The sequence below is a fragment of the Canis aureus genome, chromosome 27 (genome assembly GCF_053574225.1).
Source record: "Canis aureus isolate CA01 chromosome 27, VMU_Caureus_v.1.0, whole genome shotgun sequence".
In the NCBI taxonomy this organism is placed as follows: domain Eukaryota; kingdom Metazoa; phylum Chordata; class Mammalia; order Carnivora; family Canidae; genus Canis; species Canis aureus.
Window position 1 is genome coordinate 19,277,269 of NC_135637.1, and position 17,224 is coordinate 19,294,492.

The 17,224-nt window shown below is 44.4% G+C and overlaps 1 protein-coding gene across 13 annotated transcripts in view; it reads right to left on the reverse strand.

Moving 5' to 3' along the window:
* Positions 1–17,224, reverse strand: part of CIT (citron rho-interacting serine/threonine kinase) — a 165,861-nt gene that overhangs the window by 2,565 nt on the left and 146,072 nt on the right. For 8 of the 13 annotated variants that reach the window (XM_077875863.1, XM_077875868.1, XM_077875865.1 and 5 more), the window contains 12 exons: positions 17,050–17,219; positions 16,286–16,330; positions 15,754–15,834; positions 15,489–15,624; positions 13,719–13,858; positions 10,414–10,506; positions 8,802–8,910; positions 8,566–8,694; positions 7,946–8,026; positions 6,154–6,232; positions 5,851–6,030; positions 869–1,169 (listed from right to left, as the gene is read on the reverse strand). In XM_077875863.1, the coding sequence (XP_077731989.1) occupies positions 869–1,169; positions 5,851–6,030; positions 6,154–6,232; positions 7,946–8,026; positions 8,566–8,694; positions 8,802–8,910; positions 10,414–10,506; positions 13,719–13,858; positions 15,489–15,624; positions 15,754–15,834; positions 16,286–16,330; positions 17,050–17,219 (1,544 nt within the window). The remainder of the gene's footprint in view (positions 1–868; positions 1,170–5,850; positions 6,031–6,153; positions 6,233–7,945; positions 8,027–8,565; positions 8,695–8,801; positions 8,911–10,413; positions 10,507–13,718; positions 13,859–15,488; positions 15,625–15,753; positions 15,835–16,285; positions 16,331–17,049; positions 17,220–17,224) is intronic. The other 5 variants (XM_077875869.1, XM_077875866.1, XM_077875864.1 and 2 more) reach the window with 1 other exon arrangement.

A 17,224-nucleotide genomic window follows, 5' to 3' on the forward strand; every position in this document is an offset into this window, starting at 1 on the left:
CTGAGCTTGGAGTTTATCAGGGAATGAAATTCACGGAAAATTCTCCAAAGCTATAGATATATCTCTGTTACACACACACTGGCCCCCATTTTATCAGTGAATCAGAGGCGATAAGAAGAAACATTGGCTATTCCTCTCTCTATTGGCAGGAATCCCCACAGTGACCTGCAGGTGGTATTAGGAGAATGTGACCTAGGAAACCAGCCCTACTCTCCATCCCTGGGACAGCACGGTGGCTGTGCTGCCCAGAGGGGGCCTCTGAAACTGGCTAGCCTGCCTGAGGAGGCACCAAGCACTCAGACCTTCCCCCATGTGGGGGCCCCCTTATCTTCAACACCTCCCTCCATCTCTTCATTCACTAACTTAAAAACTACATAGATAATACATGCATACGATTTAAACATTTCAAAGGGCTCAAAGTTCTAGAAAGCAACCACTGTTAACAGTTCCTATGTAGCCTTTTGAAAAAATTCTTGATGTATGTATTTGTATATGTGTATCAATAAGGCCTAAATATTCTGGGTAGTATCCTATCATTCGTGTTTAAGAGGGGAAAATATACATACATATTTGCTTCTATGTATAGAATATCTCTAGAAACTGCTAATGCTGGTTGTCTCTGGGGAACGATATACTCCTTGGGTAGCTATTACATTTTAAGGTACACATGTACTCATGATCCATTTGCCTAGAAAGGCCTCTTCTTTTTTTGAAAGGCCTCTTCTTAAATACGTTTTCTTCCTAAACTGGCTATATGTCCTGAAAAATCTGAATTATAATAAATCCCCCCACCCTTTTTTAACCACAGTGGCCCTGAAGGGCCCTCAGCTCCCCTGGTCACTCCTTGGGCCTCAAGATGGTGCCTCACCTTGTTGACCTGGGACAGTGGAGTCCTGACGGCTCCCACAGGCAGGCGGCCCCGGCTGCTGTCTTCAAACAGCCTCCCAGGGGAGCGCTCCCTCCGCGTGCTGAGCATCCGCCCTGGGGACTTCTCCCGCTCCAGGGGGCGGCCCGGAGACTTGTCCCTGCGCAGCTCTGTCCGCCCCTCTCGGTAGCGGTGGGGTGTGCTTGGCTCTCGAGGGTGGCCAGGGCCTTCGGGTGGCGCTGGGCTGGAGGCCACACGCTTGGTGATGTGCTCGTTGTACGTTGGCGGGCCTCGCTTGTTGGGGCTGTGGGGCAACAGGAAAGGGAGGTGTGGAGCTGAGAAGTCACAACCCCACAAGGTCCCTTTCCTCCTGAGCCACGCCCACACCCCAATCTTTAGTAGAAAAGATCCCACCTGAAGCTCTTCAGGCTTTTTGTTTTCTTTTGGTAGTGAGGACAGAGAAAGAGGACAAAAGAAAATCAAGCTTCCTGGTTTTGGTGTAGGCTTTTCCTGAGCACCTACTGTGTGCCAGACCCTGTGCTAAGCAATTCATGTGCTCTGACTCATTAAATCATCATAACAGCTCCACAAGCTGGGAACCAGAATGACCCTCATTGTTCAGACAAGAACATGGAAACAGGCTGGGGGCCTGGCCTGGGCTAGGGGGCCACAAAGCCGGGACTCTGAGCCGCGTCAGTCTGATGTCTTAAGGCCCACCCTGTATCCTACTGACCTAGTATTCTGCAGAGCCTAGAAAGCATAGAAGGAAGTCTTCATTTAGGGGTTGAGGCTGCCATAAGGCCTTTGATGCAAAGGGAGCAATTTTGAGAAAGCCTGTAGTTGGCACTGTCAGCTGCTGTATCTGTCCCACTCTTCGACCTGGTGTTCAGTCACCCCTCCTTCCAGGTGGCTTTCCAAGCCTCTTTGGCACCCAATACTGATATGAGAGGTGTAGAGATCAGGCCTGAGTTAGAAAACCGAGCAGGACAGATAAAAAACGGTACAGTTGGCTCAAAACATGTCCCTGGCCCCAAAGGTTGACGGTGACTGACCAAACAATTAAAAACATCAGGGCTTTTTTGTACAGCCAATCCAACTCTCCACTCAGCCTCTGTCTAGATATTTCAAATGAAGATTTCAGCAGATACAGCCCTAGCCACCTCTCTGAAGAAGTGAGATCCAGAAACAGAATGGAGAGTCAATTCCTTCCCACTCCGATGAGCAGAAAAAGTACTCAGTCTTCATCATCTCAGCATAATTAGAGCTAGGAAAAGGGAACCTACTTAAAATGGGCACATTTGATAGAGAATATTACTTGGAGAACATATTTTGATTGATTGGGGCTTTATCTCAGAAAATAAAAGTAGAAATCAGGAAAGTAAATTTATCCTCGTTATTTTTAAAACCTAAATTACAATTGGAATTACATGCTGATTCTAAGAATGAGCCAAGGATGAATCACATACTGATTTATCTTGCTCTAATTTTTGCAACAAAATTGTATGCTAATATGCTCGATGACATATTTTTCGTCCATGTCGGACTTCTGCATTAAAGTCAAAGTCATTTCTTCAAAAATGTTTGAGAGTGTTGCTGATTTTCCCAGAGGCCTATCTTAACCCTTGATGTTTAAATCCTTCTCTTTGAAAAGGGCCAAATTTGTTGATTTTTTTCCCCTTTGGTTATTGGTTTAATTGCCAGAATCACTTTTGTCAATGCCCATAATTAAAAGCAAATGAAAAGCAAAGATATCTACTGGGGAGGAGTGACTCTAGAGCAAGCTTGAAGGCCAAATCTGGACAGATAACCTATTTTTATAAATAAAGTTTTATTGGAAGATAGCCATGCCCATCTATATGCACTATCAATAGCTGCTCTCACACAATAATAGTTGAATAATTGAGACAGGCCATATGGCCCACAAGGCCAAAAATATTTACTATCTGGGCCTTTACAGAAAACGTTTGCCAATTCCTACACTATCATGAAGCAGAAAAGTAGAGATAATTTGATAAGTGATCAGTTCATTGTGAAGATTTTCATGTGATTCTCTAGTTTCCCTGTGCAACTCAAACTGTAAAGATTCCAGATAACATGCCCAGAAAGCCAGAACCCCCTGGTGTTCCATGTACAGTGGAAAAGTTGGAAATAACTCAGATTTCAACATCTTGAAATAAAGGTTTATATTCCTCTCTAGTCATGTGGCTTTAAGATATGGAAGACAACAAATAAATAAATTCTAAGTAGGAGAATTACATTAAACCTATTTTTAATGGAAGAGAAATTATAAAATATGTCCACAGGGGCCCATCATAAAGCAAGTAAGAAGGTACTCAATGCCCAGGGGAAGAAGGATGGCTCCAGGAAGACCATTTGGAATGTCAGCTTAGATTAATGCAATGAAAGAAAATACCTATCATTCTAGGCCAAATGGGCAATCTCTCATCTCTGTATCCATTAATGACCAATAATCTACCATGCCAATTTTATGGGATTTTTTTTTTTTTTGCATAGAGTTATAATTCCTGCTCTGCTAAACAGACCAGGGCAGTAAGGCCTGAGGTGAATCACACTCAGCCAAGCTGGCCTTCTACATTCTGACCTGCCAAAGCAGTCTGCATAACAAGACCATTTTAAAGCCAAGAGACAGGCAAAGACTGCTGATATTCCGACATGCCTGGCAACAGCATGAAAGCAACAGCATTGTTTCTGCCTCTCGTTCACAGGAACCAGCCACTTTCAACCACAGCATAAGTAACTTCTTACAGAGACACTATATAGTCTCAAAAGGAAGTTGCCTGCCATCTAATTAGTAAGGCAGTCGAGGAAAAAAAAAAAAATCTAATGACAGTACTTTGATTTGTTCTTGGCATGACTTGGAAACTACTTCAGAAAATCTGGACATTTTCAGGAGAGAACTATAGCCCTTTGAGCATTTACTCTTGAGGCAAGGTCAAGCCAAAAGTGTTTCTCAAACCTACACATCAACCTGGATCTGGCTCATAGACCTCTGTGTCAAGACCAGGTCCATCCCACTTCCATGTACTGCTGGTAGGATTACAAATGGATATAGCCTTTAGGGAGGAATACTCAGCAACATCTATCAAAATTAGAAATGGACATCTGATGTCACTCATCAATTTTTCTTCTAGGAATTTATCCTACAGATAGGTTCCTAATCCTGCAAAATGCCATAAGCACAGTCATTTAATTTCCTATAGCAACAGTCTGTGAACAACCCAAACATCCACTGATAAAGGAGCAGTGGATTTAAAGGACCTTTAAATAGATTAAGGTCACATGAAGGAATGCTATGTAGGCATAAAAAATAAAAATGAAGAAATACTTCTGAAACTGACATGAAGCAAGCTCCAAGATACATTAAGGTACAGAAGAATGTGCAGTGTGCTATCACTGGTCTTAAAAAGGGGGAAAGCACTTCCAGAATGGCACAGTAGGGACCACCAAAAACTTGTTCCTCCATAAAAGTAGCAAGTACACTGGCAACAACTGTCAAAATCAACTTTTCAGAGCTCTGGATATTAACCAAAGACTCGCAACAACTCAAACAGCAAGAGCATTCATGTAAGAAAAATAGCTGAATCTCAGTAAGAACAATAAGCTTTGTGACACATTAATATGACCTATTACCAACCCTTTTCTCCCAAGATCTGCAGGGGTTTTGAAACCAACAGCCCTGTAACCACAGTAGCCACTGGAGGGAGATCAGGATTGAAGCTCCCCAAAAAGCCCCAGCCCAGTCCCAAAAAATAGTCCTTCTCTCCCCTGTCCCCTGGGTATCATTCTCAGGACTTTTTATCTGACCTGGCTCAGGGTTTGCTCATGAGAAAGCCCTATTCCCAGATGTTTATCAAAAATAATCAGCGGCAAGTGTTTAACCTGGCAAATACCTGAGGCAGTGATACCAGCTGGGGAAGAGGCTAGCTAAAACACTCAAAAGGAAATCTGGGAATAAGAGGTCTATGAGGCATTCTGAAATAGTTCCATATATTTGTCAGAACCTAGAAAGCCACGCACAGAGGCAGGGCTCTGCAAATGCCCAGGAAAAATCTGAGAAGGCCTCAGTGTCTCAACTCTGGCTAACTTTGAGCATTGTGAGCCCATACACACACACACACACACACACACACACACACACACACACACACACACGGAAGCCCTCAGCAAAGGGTGAGAGACTTACTGGTTCGGTGCATTAAAGGAAATCTCTGCCCAATCATTAGCTGATGACTAACCTAACCAAGCAGAAACTTGAATGGCTACACATAACATAGAATATAGACTTTACAAGATTTAATCCAGGAGACTCAATAAATAGCAACAACAAACACAAGGGAGGGGAGGGACCTGAATTCCAGAGTTGCCACATTATATTATTTGAAATGTTCAGTCTCCAACAAAAAATCAGAAGACATGCAAAGAAAGAGGAAAGCATAGCATGGCCCCTATAGAAGGCCTTATTTCTTCTGGGAAATCTTCCCTGGCCCCCACGTGCAGGCTGAGAACCCTCCCCCAGGCTCCCAAGGTGTCTAACACTACCCCAGTGAGAGCCCCCATCCTTCTAGGCTGTGCTATAATTGCCTGATTGCTCATGTCTCTCTCCCACTGGGCTCTATCAGGGAGGGACTGCATCTGGTTTGTTCAGCACTATACCTCCCACAGCAAGCCCAACTAGCATGGCACAATATCTGCTAAAGCAATGAATGCATAATTCATGATCCATTCTGGTGCCACTGAAAATACCCAACAGAGAAAGACTAGACATTTCCTTCCACCTTTTCCAAGGGGGCATTTAAAAACTCCCCAGATACTTGTAAAGGACTGAGTCAGTTTAATGCTATATCTCAAAGAATTGAGTGCCTGGAGCTTGAAGACTGGGAAACCTTTGATCAGTTTAGCAAAACTTCCTTCTATGTTACAGAAAAGCAGTCTGCCTCCTGCAGTGAAGAAGAGAAGTATGGTACCTGCGGGAGGTGGAGGGGCCCCGGTGGTGGTCAGTGCCGGACTCCTTCACGAGGTTTCCTTTGCAGCAAATGACCCTTAATTTATCCTGGTATGAGGACGCCAGGTAAATTGCTCCTGAGGATATTGCAGGGCCCAAGTAGCGTGGGTTTGGAATTTCCAAATATGCTCGGGCAGGAGTCCTGTGGAGTTCCAGATCAGAGTTTACCTCTGGTACGAGGTAGGATGGGAAGAAAACAGACACTTGGCCCCAACACCCAACCCCAACAGCTGAGCTTTTCAAAGCCTGAAGGGGCAATGCTTACCCCAGAGAGGAGCGTGCCTGGATCTCAATTACTTCAAGTGAGTTGAAGTGGGTCACAAAGAGATAGGGTTCTCTGTAGGCTGCATGGTCACCATGGAAGAGGAGCATGGAACAAGGAAGGGTTAAAAGAGAAAATCAAACCCAGGCTGTGATGTAACCTTGGAAAAAGGAATCCCACCTAAAAGAATTTATCCCACACACACATCCATGTGCAGACGTAATGAGGCATGTTCAAGTTTACTCACTGCCATGTTGTCAGAGCAGAAGATGGGAACCAAAGCAAGGGTACATTATAGGTTAAATAAATTATGGTATATCTGTGCAATTCTGCACAGCTGTAAAAATGCATGAAGCTCTCTATATACTGATACGTAAGGTGTGCGGTTTTACTTAGTGTGTAAAACAAGATTTAGAGTAATGTGTGGTGTGGCACCACACTGATTTGTAATAAAGTGTGTGTGGTGGGGGGATAAGACTATATTTTCTTATGCATCTGTATTTGCACAAAACACTGGAACAGAACAGGTAGAAACAGAAGTTGTTCTCCCCCACTTGGGGGAATGGGGATGGAGAATTGGAGAGACCGGTTATATGGATGAGACTTTTCATTGGATACCTTTTTCAACTGTTTAATTCTGTTAAACTGTTGAAAATGTTGTACATTTTCAAAAAAAAAAATTAGAGACTGGGTTCATAGATAATTAAATATTTCTAGTTTTAATACTAGGTGTCTATATCACAGTGTCAATTAAACTTTAGGATATGATGGGAGTTTTTCTGTCTTAAAAGGTAAAGGAGATTATCACTATTATCCCTTGTGGTAAACCAGGACTTTGGTATTAGACTGTTTGTCTGTCATGCCTCCTGTTACTCAGACCCTGGTGGAGCCTCCTTGCCGTGAATCTAGGCTGACCCCATGGCTGCTTGAACCAGTAGGATGTGGTGGAAGAAGGCCTGCCGACTTCCACTTTTGCACTCTTGGAAGAAGCCCACTTGAAGAGGAACTGAAGCCTCTAGCCACCAGCCCCAGCTGAGTTCTCACAAATTCTACCGATTGGCCGCCATTTTGCGAGGCCATTTTGCACTTTGTAGTTAATCCCACTGCCCCCATGGTACCACATGAAGCAGAACTGTCCAGTCAAACCTCAGCATCTTGGGCAATAATAAATTGTTGTTAGAACATGTTATGCAGCAAATGATTAACTAAATAGCCTTGACGGGTATTTTAGCCATAACAGTGTTTCAGAACATTCACATCAATATGTGTGTACATATTTGTATATATGTGTGGGTTTATGTATATGGGTATTTATGCTTTGACCCAGCAGCTCTGCTTTTAGGGCTTATGAGCAGCAGATACTACTTGACAAGTGTGCAAAGCTTAATGCAAGATATTCATCACAGCAATGATTACACTTACAAAAAGAATGAGCATGACCTATGTGCTCTGCCTAATTAGAACTAGTTTAATTGACAGGTGTTCAGCTATGCCATGGGATACTCTGCAGCCTTTGAAATGATTTAAATAAAAGGAGTGCTCTCCTTTCTTATCATGAGAGCCTAACAAATACTTCACAAGGCTGGTGGGTTTGGCTTATGCAGTTTTTCAACAAGCATCGGAATCTTTGCCCTGAACACTCTTCAGGTGACTGTGATCTGTGGCACTTGGTGTCTAATGTAATACACATAGATTCCAAGCACAGTGCTTAAACAATAAAGGATTCCACCTGCAATGCCTTCCCAGGACTCCAGCTGCTGGCAGAGTAGAGACCTCCATACCTCGCATCACTTACCAAAGGCCAAAGGTAAGCGACTCCACTTGAGATCGTCTGTGCGGCTACGTCTTCCGTAAGAGTCCACGAACACCCCAAATTCTGCAAGGAGTTGGAGCCCAGGGGCAGCAGCAAAGTCAGAGGGAGCAGTATCAATGACACACACTTTGACAGAAGAATAAGGGATTGAACCCAGGGGACCACCAGCCAGATTCAGCTGAACCTTTAAACCTGAGGACCTTTGCTGACCCACATCTCTGAGAGATGTGTTAAAGGAAGGAGAGACAGGGAAGAAGGAGCAAAGGAAGAAGGAAGAGAGAGGAGACAGGGAGGAAGGGAAGAAATAGAGACGCAGACACAGGGAAGAAGAAGAGACTGGAGGACCCAGAGATTGGGCAGGGGTTGGAGGAGCAGGAGGAGGAATAAAAAGAATGAAGAGAAACATCAAAAGAAAGTCCAAGAAAGAAGGAAAGGAAAGGAGAGAGGAGAGGGAGAGAAAGAAGAGGGCAGAGAAAGAAGGAAGCGGCTGCTCTCAGGAGAGACTAGGAGAGAGTGGGCCCCAGTGAGAGCCCCAGTGGAGGTCCGGGCTCCCAGTGCCTGCAAGCCCTCAGAGCAGTGGCAGGCGGTAGGCCCCAACTCACCGTGGAAGCAGAGCAGGTATTCCTCCCGCTGCCCTGCACTGTTCACCTGCACGATCGAGACAGGGAAACTGTTGGAAGAAGAGGCAAACACAGCAGGCGCCAAGGAATGGTCATTCTTATCCAGGAATTCTGTAAAGGTGGGTGAGAAGTGGGGTGTCAGGGATTGGCTCGAGTTGGCAGCCAGACCAGAGCAGAGTTTGGCCAGGGGGTTGGGTAGGGGGACACTTGAGGCCTACCCTCGAGCGTGTACTGCTTCATGTCAATTTCGTAGAATTTATTGGTTCCAATGAGGATACTGTAATTGGTGAAGTGAATGCAGCTGCAGGGCTCTGAAGTCTCTATCTCCTGAGACAGAGGGTAGAAGAAAACAATGTGAGTTAACACAGGGCAGCACCTCTCTACTGCTATTCTGTTTCCACCTCAGGCATCTAACCAAGCCTTGGAGACGGTCGCCTCTGGACCTGTTCACATTCTTGGCCACAGAAAACACACTCAATCCTTTCGCATCCCCCCATGAGGACCAATAATCCCTTTGCTACCTCTGGGTGCTTTGCAACCCCAGACTAATAAGGTCAGATAGCAGCCAAAAAAAAAGTCAGAGACACCATTTCAATGAGAAGTTTACAGTCAAAGGCAGATCTTTAAAAATACAAATTCTTATCTGAGGAAAAAGACTGGAAAACACAGGGCTTATTAGAGGGAGTGGTTTTACTTTCTTCTTTTTGTGAGCTGTTTCTAACATGCATCTATATTACTTATATAATTATTCTCATCATCATTGTTGTAATCTCTATTAGTGATCAGCTTTCTAATTTCTTCTTGTTTTCAGGCCAATCCTAGTATTTTCAAAAACCTAGGCATGCTTATTCAAATGGTGGCCAAGAGTAATAAAGAAGCAATGATTTCTGAGAATTTTCCTAGAGCTAACAGTTGAAATCTAATCCACACTATCACCACTGAATATTTACTGATCACCTGCTAAGTATGAGGAAACTTTTAGGCAGCATGACACAGCGAAAGCAGGAAAAAAATCAAACTTCAGTTTTGGTTTCAACTTTGTAACAGGATCTCAGCCGGCCTCAATTGTCTTACCTAAAAATTGGGGATTACCACCCCTAAATTTAAGAACTGTTGTGAAAAGTGTTGGTAAAGTAGCCACTCAGTGTCTGGTACCATCTCAATAAAATAAAACAAACAGCCCGCGCAGAATGAAACTGTTTCCCTAACACATAATGACCCTTACATACCCCTTATTTCACTTCTGAGACTAATCATGAGGCACCGAAAATGAATTAGGCTTACAACAGGGGGAGCTTTCTTAGTCTAGGGACAACAGCCAGCCTCTAGGAGCAAGGCAAATGATCTAATGCACACCCTGTCCACACTGCAGTCACCATCACCACCACTCTGCTCCAAGGAGAATCAGCTTCCTCATTACACACAGGAACACAGCTAGCACTGGCTTTTCCAAAAGTTATTAATAGAAACATCTAGGATCTGACAAAGATTCTGATAAGTGTCGCCAGGGACGGCTGGCTTCTCAGAGAGAGCTCCGTCCTTTTTTACACTAATTTAAAGGAAGTGTCTCCTCCATCAGCCTGCTTCCCTTCTCCTTTAACAAAGGGCTGAATTCCCTGGGCTGGCTGGAGAGGCAGCTCACCAATAGGAGAAAGAAATCAAGAGGGCAAACTACAGCTACTCAGGGCTCTGGCACTTCCTCCAGGAAGGAAGGGTGTGTCTGCCCATCTGTCTCTCTGGAGGTCACCCTGGCACACACTGTTCCCTGAGAGGGCACACTTCCCAGGCCAGGTGGTGGGGACGGCAGGATGCATGAGGCCCAGGACTTACTTTCCGAATGCAGTACTTGCTGAGGTTTTCGTTGTAGCGGAGAATGACAACTTTGCTGGGCATGGCTGCACAAATGCAAAGCCCATTCTCAATCTGAAAGGCAACCAGGGAAACAGAAAGAAAGAAAAAGAGGGTCACTAGTGTGTATACTGGCTCCATAGCAAAACTGGGAACACAAAACCAATTTAGAGCAGGGTCTCTCCACCTCAGCACTACTGACACTAGCCCAGATAATTCTCTGTGGCAGGAGGCTGATCTGTGCATTGTAGGATGTTTAGCAGCAACCCTATGCTCTACTCTCTAGATGCCAATGGCACTGCCACCAGCTGTGATGACCAAAAATGTCTCCAGACACTGCCCAGTGTCCCCCATGGGATAGAAATGCCCCTAGATAAGAACCACTGACTTAACAAAGACCTCGCAAAGACCTCTGGAAATCACCTGACACCACACACTTTTGGTACATGTGCACCTTCTGCAGAGACAGGGTCTTTGGACGATCTTACCCCGAGGGAGGAGAAAGGCAGGAGACATTACCCCAAGAATTTAGGGGTTGTGGTTCAAAGAGAAAAGCTCTTAGCTAAGATTTGTGTATGTAGAGTTCTTTTTCTAGAATAGTCGAATCACTCTAATTTCACCTCCCAGTACCAGGTCTTTGTCATTTCATCAAGGGCGAAAATATGCTTCTCAAATCAGTGCTGACAAGGTCAGTGGTTGGCAGGGTGGGTGGGGTAAGATGGGATGAGAGAGGAAGAGATACACAGGATATGGAAAGTTTTAGTAATGTTCTAGTTCTTGGGGTGGGTAGTGAGTCTGGGAATGTTTCTGTAATCATGTGTTAGGATTTTATAATGTGCCTAGTTTTTCATATTTCCAACATTGTATAATGCCCATTTCTAAGTAACTTATCATTCAAGGAAATCATAAGAAATTTTAAAATCTGTGAAATGATAAAAATTTACAGGATGTGACTAAATTGTAGTTAGAGGGAAAATGTATAGCCTTAAAATGCTTATCTTTGGAAAAATGGCCTGAAAATTAATTAGCTAAACAAGAGATTAGAAAGAGAACAATGGAAGAAAGCCAGAGAAACCAAAGGAAGGAAAAATAAAGATTAAGGAAAATGCAAAACTTAATGATAAGTAAGATAACTATCATAGCAAGAAACAGCCCAAAGCTGCTCCCTTGTAAAGATGAGTAAAATCAGTATAACACTGATGAAAGTAAGACAAATAAGAGATCCAGCATGGGTTATATTAGAGATAAAAACATGCAGCAGCTAAAAGAGAATATACAACAAAGAACAAAAAGCAGGAAAAAAGGAGAGAGAGAGAAAAAAAATGTTCTCTTCAAAAAGAAGAATTGAGGGACACCTGGGTAGCTCAGTGGTTGAATGTCTGCCTTCAGCTCAGGGCCTGATCCTGGGATCTGGGATCTAGTCCCACATCAGGCTCCCCATAGGGAGCCTGCTTCTCCCTCTCCCTGTATTTCTGCCTCTCTGTGTATGTCTCTCATGAATAAATTTTTAAAAACCTTAAAAAAAAAAAAAAGATAAAACTGAAAAGGTACAGCATTCCTTGGTGGATCCTTATCTAGAAATCCTGGGTCCCTATCTGGAAATCTGCAATGTCCTTCATCAGTCCCTGAAGATTCACCTCCTCTGAGAAACCTTTGCAAATCCATACCTTTCCAGGCCAGTATCCTCTTCCTTTATACTCTGTCCTCTTTTTATTGTTGCCACAGTTAATCCCAACCGTTGTGTAAGTGACTAAGAAAAGAATCCCAGCAGCCCCATGGCCAGAGTATTTCAGAAACCAAAAGTCCTCAAGAACAGTGGCCAAGGCCACGGTCAAGGCCCCCTCAGGAGGTTCCTGCGGCCCACAGCAGCCCTCCCTGCACTGGTCCTCCATCCCTCAGTGCGGATCTCCTGTGAAGGCTTGGTCAAATACACAGGATGCACTAGGTAAACCCTGACCAAGTGACTAAATGGCAAATACCCAGTGAGCAGTCTTCTGAGAAGGGAAAGGCAGTGGTTTGGGAGAACTCCAGTAGCCTCAGGGAGTCTACAGATGCTTGATTCAGATTTCATTAGTTATATATGTTCATATGCATGCATTCATAAATACTCTTAATTTTTTTTAATAAAAAAGGTTTCCTTAAAGCAGGCAAGCAAATGTATTTACTTGCCAAAATATACCTGCCCTACGACCCAGCAATTGCACTGTTGGGGATTTACCCCAAAGATACAAATGCAATGAAACGCCGGGACACCTGCACCCCGATGTTTATAGCAGCAATGGCCATGATAGCCAAACTGTGGAAGGAGCCTCGGTGTCCAATGAAAGATGAATGGATAAAGAAGATGTGGTTTATGTATACAATGGAATATTACTCAGCTATTAGAAATGACAAATACCCACCATTTGCTTCAACGTGGATGGAACTGGAGGGTATTATGCTGAGTGAAGTAAGTCAGTCGGAGAAGGACAAACATTATATGTTCTCATTCATTTGGGGAATATAAATAATAGTGAAAGGGAATATAAGGGAAGGGAGAAGAAATGTGTGGGAAATATCAGAAAGGGAGGCAGAACGTAAAGACTGCTAACTCTGGGAAACGAACTAGGGGTGGTAGAAGGGGAGGAGGGCGGGGGGTGGGAGTGAATGGGTGACGGGCACTGGGGGTTATTCTGTATGTTAGTAAATTGAACACCAACAAAAAATAAATTAAAAAAAAATCAGTATGCTATTAGTTATAAAGTCAGGAACTGACTTTATATTATATAAATTTCATAAATCATAAATTTGTAAATTTTTAGTAATATAACTTTTTTCCTAGTTTGGTTCCATGTTAGATTAAAAAAAAAAAAAAGACTAGGGGCTTTTGTGGGGCTCAGTCAGTTAAGCATGTGTCCCTTGATCTCAACTCAGGTCTTGGTCTCAGGGGTCATGAGTTCAAGCCCCATGTTGGGCTCCATGCTGGGTGTGGATCCTACTTTAAAAAAAAAAAGACTCCATCATATACACTCACATGCACACTCACACATACACACTTTTTTAAAACCATGGATCATCCTTTCAGTTTTGCTAATTTTATTCTCATTTTACTCTCTGATGTTTCCTCTAGACTGAAAGCCCATGCAAATTTCATGGCTCCACCAATTATTTCCTGTGCCTAAAGGAAGCAACAGAAATTTAACCCAAAGGACATCCAAGTTTCAAGGTTAAATCAATAAGCCCTGTTGAAGGAGGGCAGAACTGATTTCAAGAACATTCCACCTGCTGAGGCCCTGAGGAGACCTTACCTTGCCAGCAGCAAACAAGTGGCAGCCCTTCACGGCTTCGAAAATGTTGGGTGAGATGTCAGGCTGGGCAGGAAGGTGAGCCTGTGCTAGGGACTGCTTAACTTTCTTCACGTCAATGAGACACAGAGCCCGCTCTTCTCCTGAGGGGAAAGAAAGAGCCTCATGGTCAGTGTGAGGCAGGGAAGCAAAGGTGCAGGATGGCAATCCTATTTCTCTTCACAAACAGCCATGCAAGGCCATGCAAACAAACAGTTTTCCATGGATTCCTATGTGCACAGTTCAGGTCCAAGTTTTAGAACTACAGTGAAAAACATCTGGCTTCTTGGTCAAGATTCCAGAATGAAAAAAAAAAAAAAAAATCCTGCAGACATAAAACCAGAGAACATGAACTGGTCTTTTAAACATGTTCCCCACCAAAGTAAAGATAAGAACACCAAGGACACGTTTATAAAACAACAGGCTTGGACTATTCCAATAGGTCAATGTCATGGAGGACAAAAGAAAGGCTGAGGATCCATTTCATATTACTAATGGAACAGGATCACGAATCAGGGAGGAATCCTAGAAAGGACATTATGGAGCCACAGGTAAAATCTGACTATAGGAAGTGTATCAGACTAGTGCATTACAGCAAGTATTAAGAATTCAAAAGCTGTGCCATGTGAAACTGGTGTGATACTCCAATGGCGGATCCATGCCATTACAGGTTCATCCAAACACAGAGAATGGACGACACCACGGGTGAACTTTAATGGAAACCATGGCCCCTGGGTGATGATGCGTCACTGCAGGTTCATCAGTCATGTCAAATGTCCCCCTCTGGCGGGGGTATTGACAGTGGGGACAAGGGACATACGGGAACTCTCTGCCCTTTCCATTTGATTTCGCTGTGAACCTAAAACTACTCTAAAGATTAAAGTGAAGAAAGAAGGGAGGGAGGTGGGGATGGAGAGGAAAGAAAGAAAGGAAGAACAGGAAAGGAAGCAAGCAAAGCAGAAAGAAAAAAAGAGGCAAAGAGAGGGAGAGTTAAAGAGACCACGAAAGGCCAGTTCCTGACTATTATTTCAGCCCCCAGCTCCATCCAGCCACACATGAAACAAGACCTGGCTGTGGATATTTTTGAACACTGAGCCAACAAATTACTGTTTTCTCTTAAAAAAAAAAAAAAAAAAAAAAAGACAGCCTATAAAGAGAGAAAACATTTCTTTGCCATGGTTGTGTAAGACAACGCTCTTGTTGTCAGGTAATATGCTAAAGAATTTGGGGTCATAAGTCCCTGCAAGGGACTCTCAGATGGTCCAAAACTTAGTGTGTGTGCATATGCGTTTGTATAGGAAGAGAGTAAAAATATGGCAAGATGTTAACCAGTGGTGAACAGACAAAGGGTCTCCGAGAGGTCACAGAAATAAGAGGCAATGTGCTAACAGCAAGCAAGCTCTCAGGCCACAGCCCGCAGTGGCGCTGACGTCACCATGACGTTGGCATCAAAGGGTCTGATGTTAATGAGACTCTGGGGCTCACGACTCTTCACTTGGCATGACGGTGAAGTGTTCTTTGGGGGTCAGACTGTGCTATGCAGACCACCAGGGAATGGATGTGTGCAGAGAGCGCTGTCAGCTTGGGCAGCGACAGGAACCCAAGGGAAAGAGTTGCTTTGGCTCCCATCTGCCACCAGGAGGGCCTGCCTTTCTGTTTCACAAGCATGACACTCGACTCTCAAATCATCTCCCTTGACAGTGAAAAGAGAGCACCACATCCTTGGTCTACCACCTGCTATCATGAGGAGCTTCTCCAGGTCCTTGATGATATAAATTTGGAAGACCGCTCCAATTCCTGGGACATGGGTGAGAGAGTTTTTCAGGACATTCAGCGCGTAGAGCCCTTCCTCAGTGCCCACCAGCACCACCTGCAAGTACAGATCCACAGGTGACGGAACCATAATCACATCCTCATGACAAAGTCAAAGAGTAAAAGCAAGAGCCCCTTCTCTCGTGGCTGCAGGGGGCCACAGCCAGTGTCCAGAGAATAGCATTACCTGGTCGCTGAAGGGCAGTGTGCAGTTCATGTCTAGACGGTCATCACCTTCCAGTTTCAGCAGGGAGTTTCCAAGCAATTTCTTTACATATTGGGACAAAAAGAAAGAGAGAAAGAAAAGGACACAGTAAGATTGAAGTGTTCACGATCAAACCATCCAGAGAGACAAAAGCAAGAACAGGGAGAAGTTTGGTGCCAGGAAGAAAGGAAGGTTACTCCTGAAAATGCCAGAAACATACATTTGCTCTTGGCTTGCCCCATGTTTTGATCTGAGCTCAAAAGGCCAAACATGAATGTTACTGGTATCTCCAGGGCAGTTGTTAATTAGCATCAGAGTTACAGTTCAGCTTGGACGCAGAAATAAATGAGCAAGTAGACACTGAGAGATTTTCTGTGCTGGGAAATAAACTGATGCTAAAGGGATTTCACCTGCAGAGGGTTAATAAGCCACATGGAAGGTTCCTTCCCCTCCAGGCTGCAGCAAAAGTACAAAGCACAGTGTCAGCAGTGAAGCAGCTTCTGAATCTCTTTACCTGAACCCACGCAGACAGAAACTCGTAGGAAATACAGTCACAGTCCTATTGTACACATATTAATGTGGATTTCAATAAAAGCCTCACACAGGTAACAACACAACAAATCATCAAAACAGGTCCACCCAGTGAGTCAAGCTCCTCTCAGGAGGCTCATGCGTAAGAAGTTGGCCATTGCAAACACTGAACGTGTTTACTAGGAGCCCGGTGTTTGGCCTTTGGTTGAGAAAGTGCCAATGAGCAAGGAGCCCTGTTTATATCCTGGAACTTTCCAGGAGGAGTGATGCCAATCAAGGCACACCTACGACTCTAACGTCTTAAGGATAAGTAGGATCCTGAACCTGCCTACAGAAGAGCAGATCATGTGGAAGCTACGGAGAAGGTTATGAAAAGCCTTCCCGGAGTTGGCATGGTTTCGGCAGACTTTTGTGCTGCTTCATGGCCAAGTGCTTGCAACTCAAGTCTTCAAATAAACTCATCAGGGTAAACAAGAGAGAGGATCTCCTTACGAGTACGTTTGCTGCCATGACCAAGAGCTGGCTAACGGCGCTGACACCCCCACGCTAAAGTGCTGCAGAGGGAGGGCTTGTGATGCCAGACAAGCCAGTGAAGAGCCCGTGTCTTGGTCACACAAGAGTCCCCGTCATGACAGTGCCAGGCCAATGCTCCTTGGGGAGGCAGCAACAGGGCTCCCACCACTCTGGTCAGCTCCCACGTCAGCCCACTTAACAAAGACAAGCTCCAGTGCCCGTCTTCATACTCACAGCATCGGCTTCTGCTTTTTCCCTAGAAACTCTCCCACCTGCGACAACGGACTCTAAGGCGGTAACCCAGCGCTGTTTGTCAGGGAAGCTGGGAGCCAGCAAATAGAGTGTTCTCCCAGGCCAGCAGGTGGTGTGTGGGTGAGACTCCATCTTCAGCACGTAAGGGACATCTAGG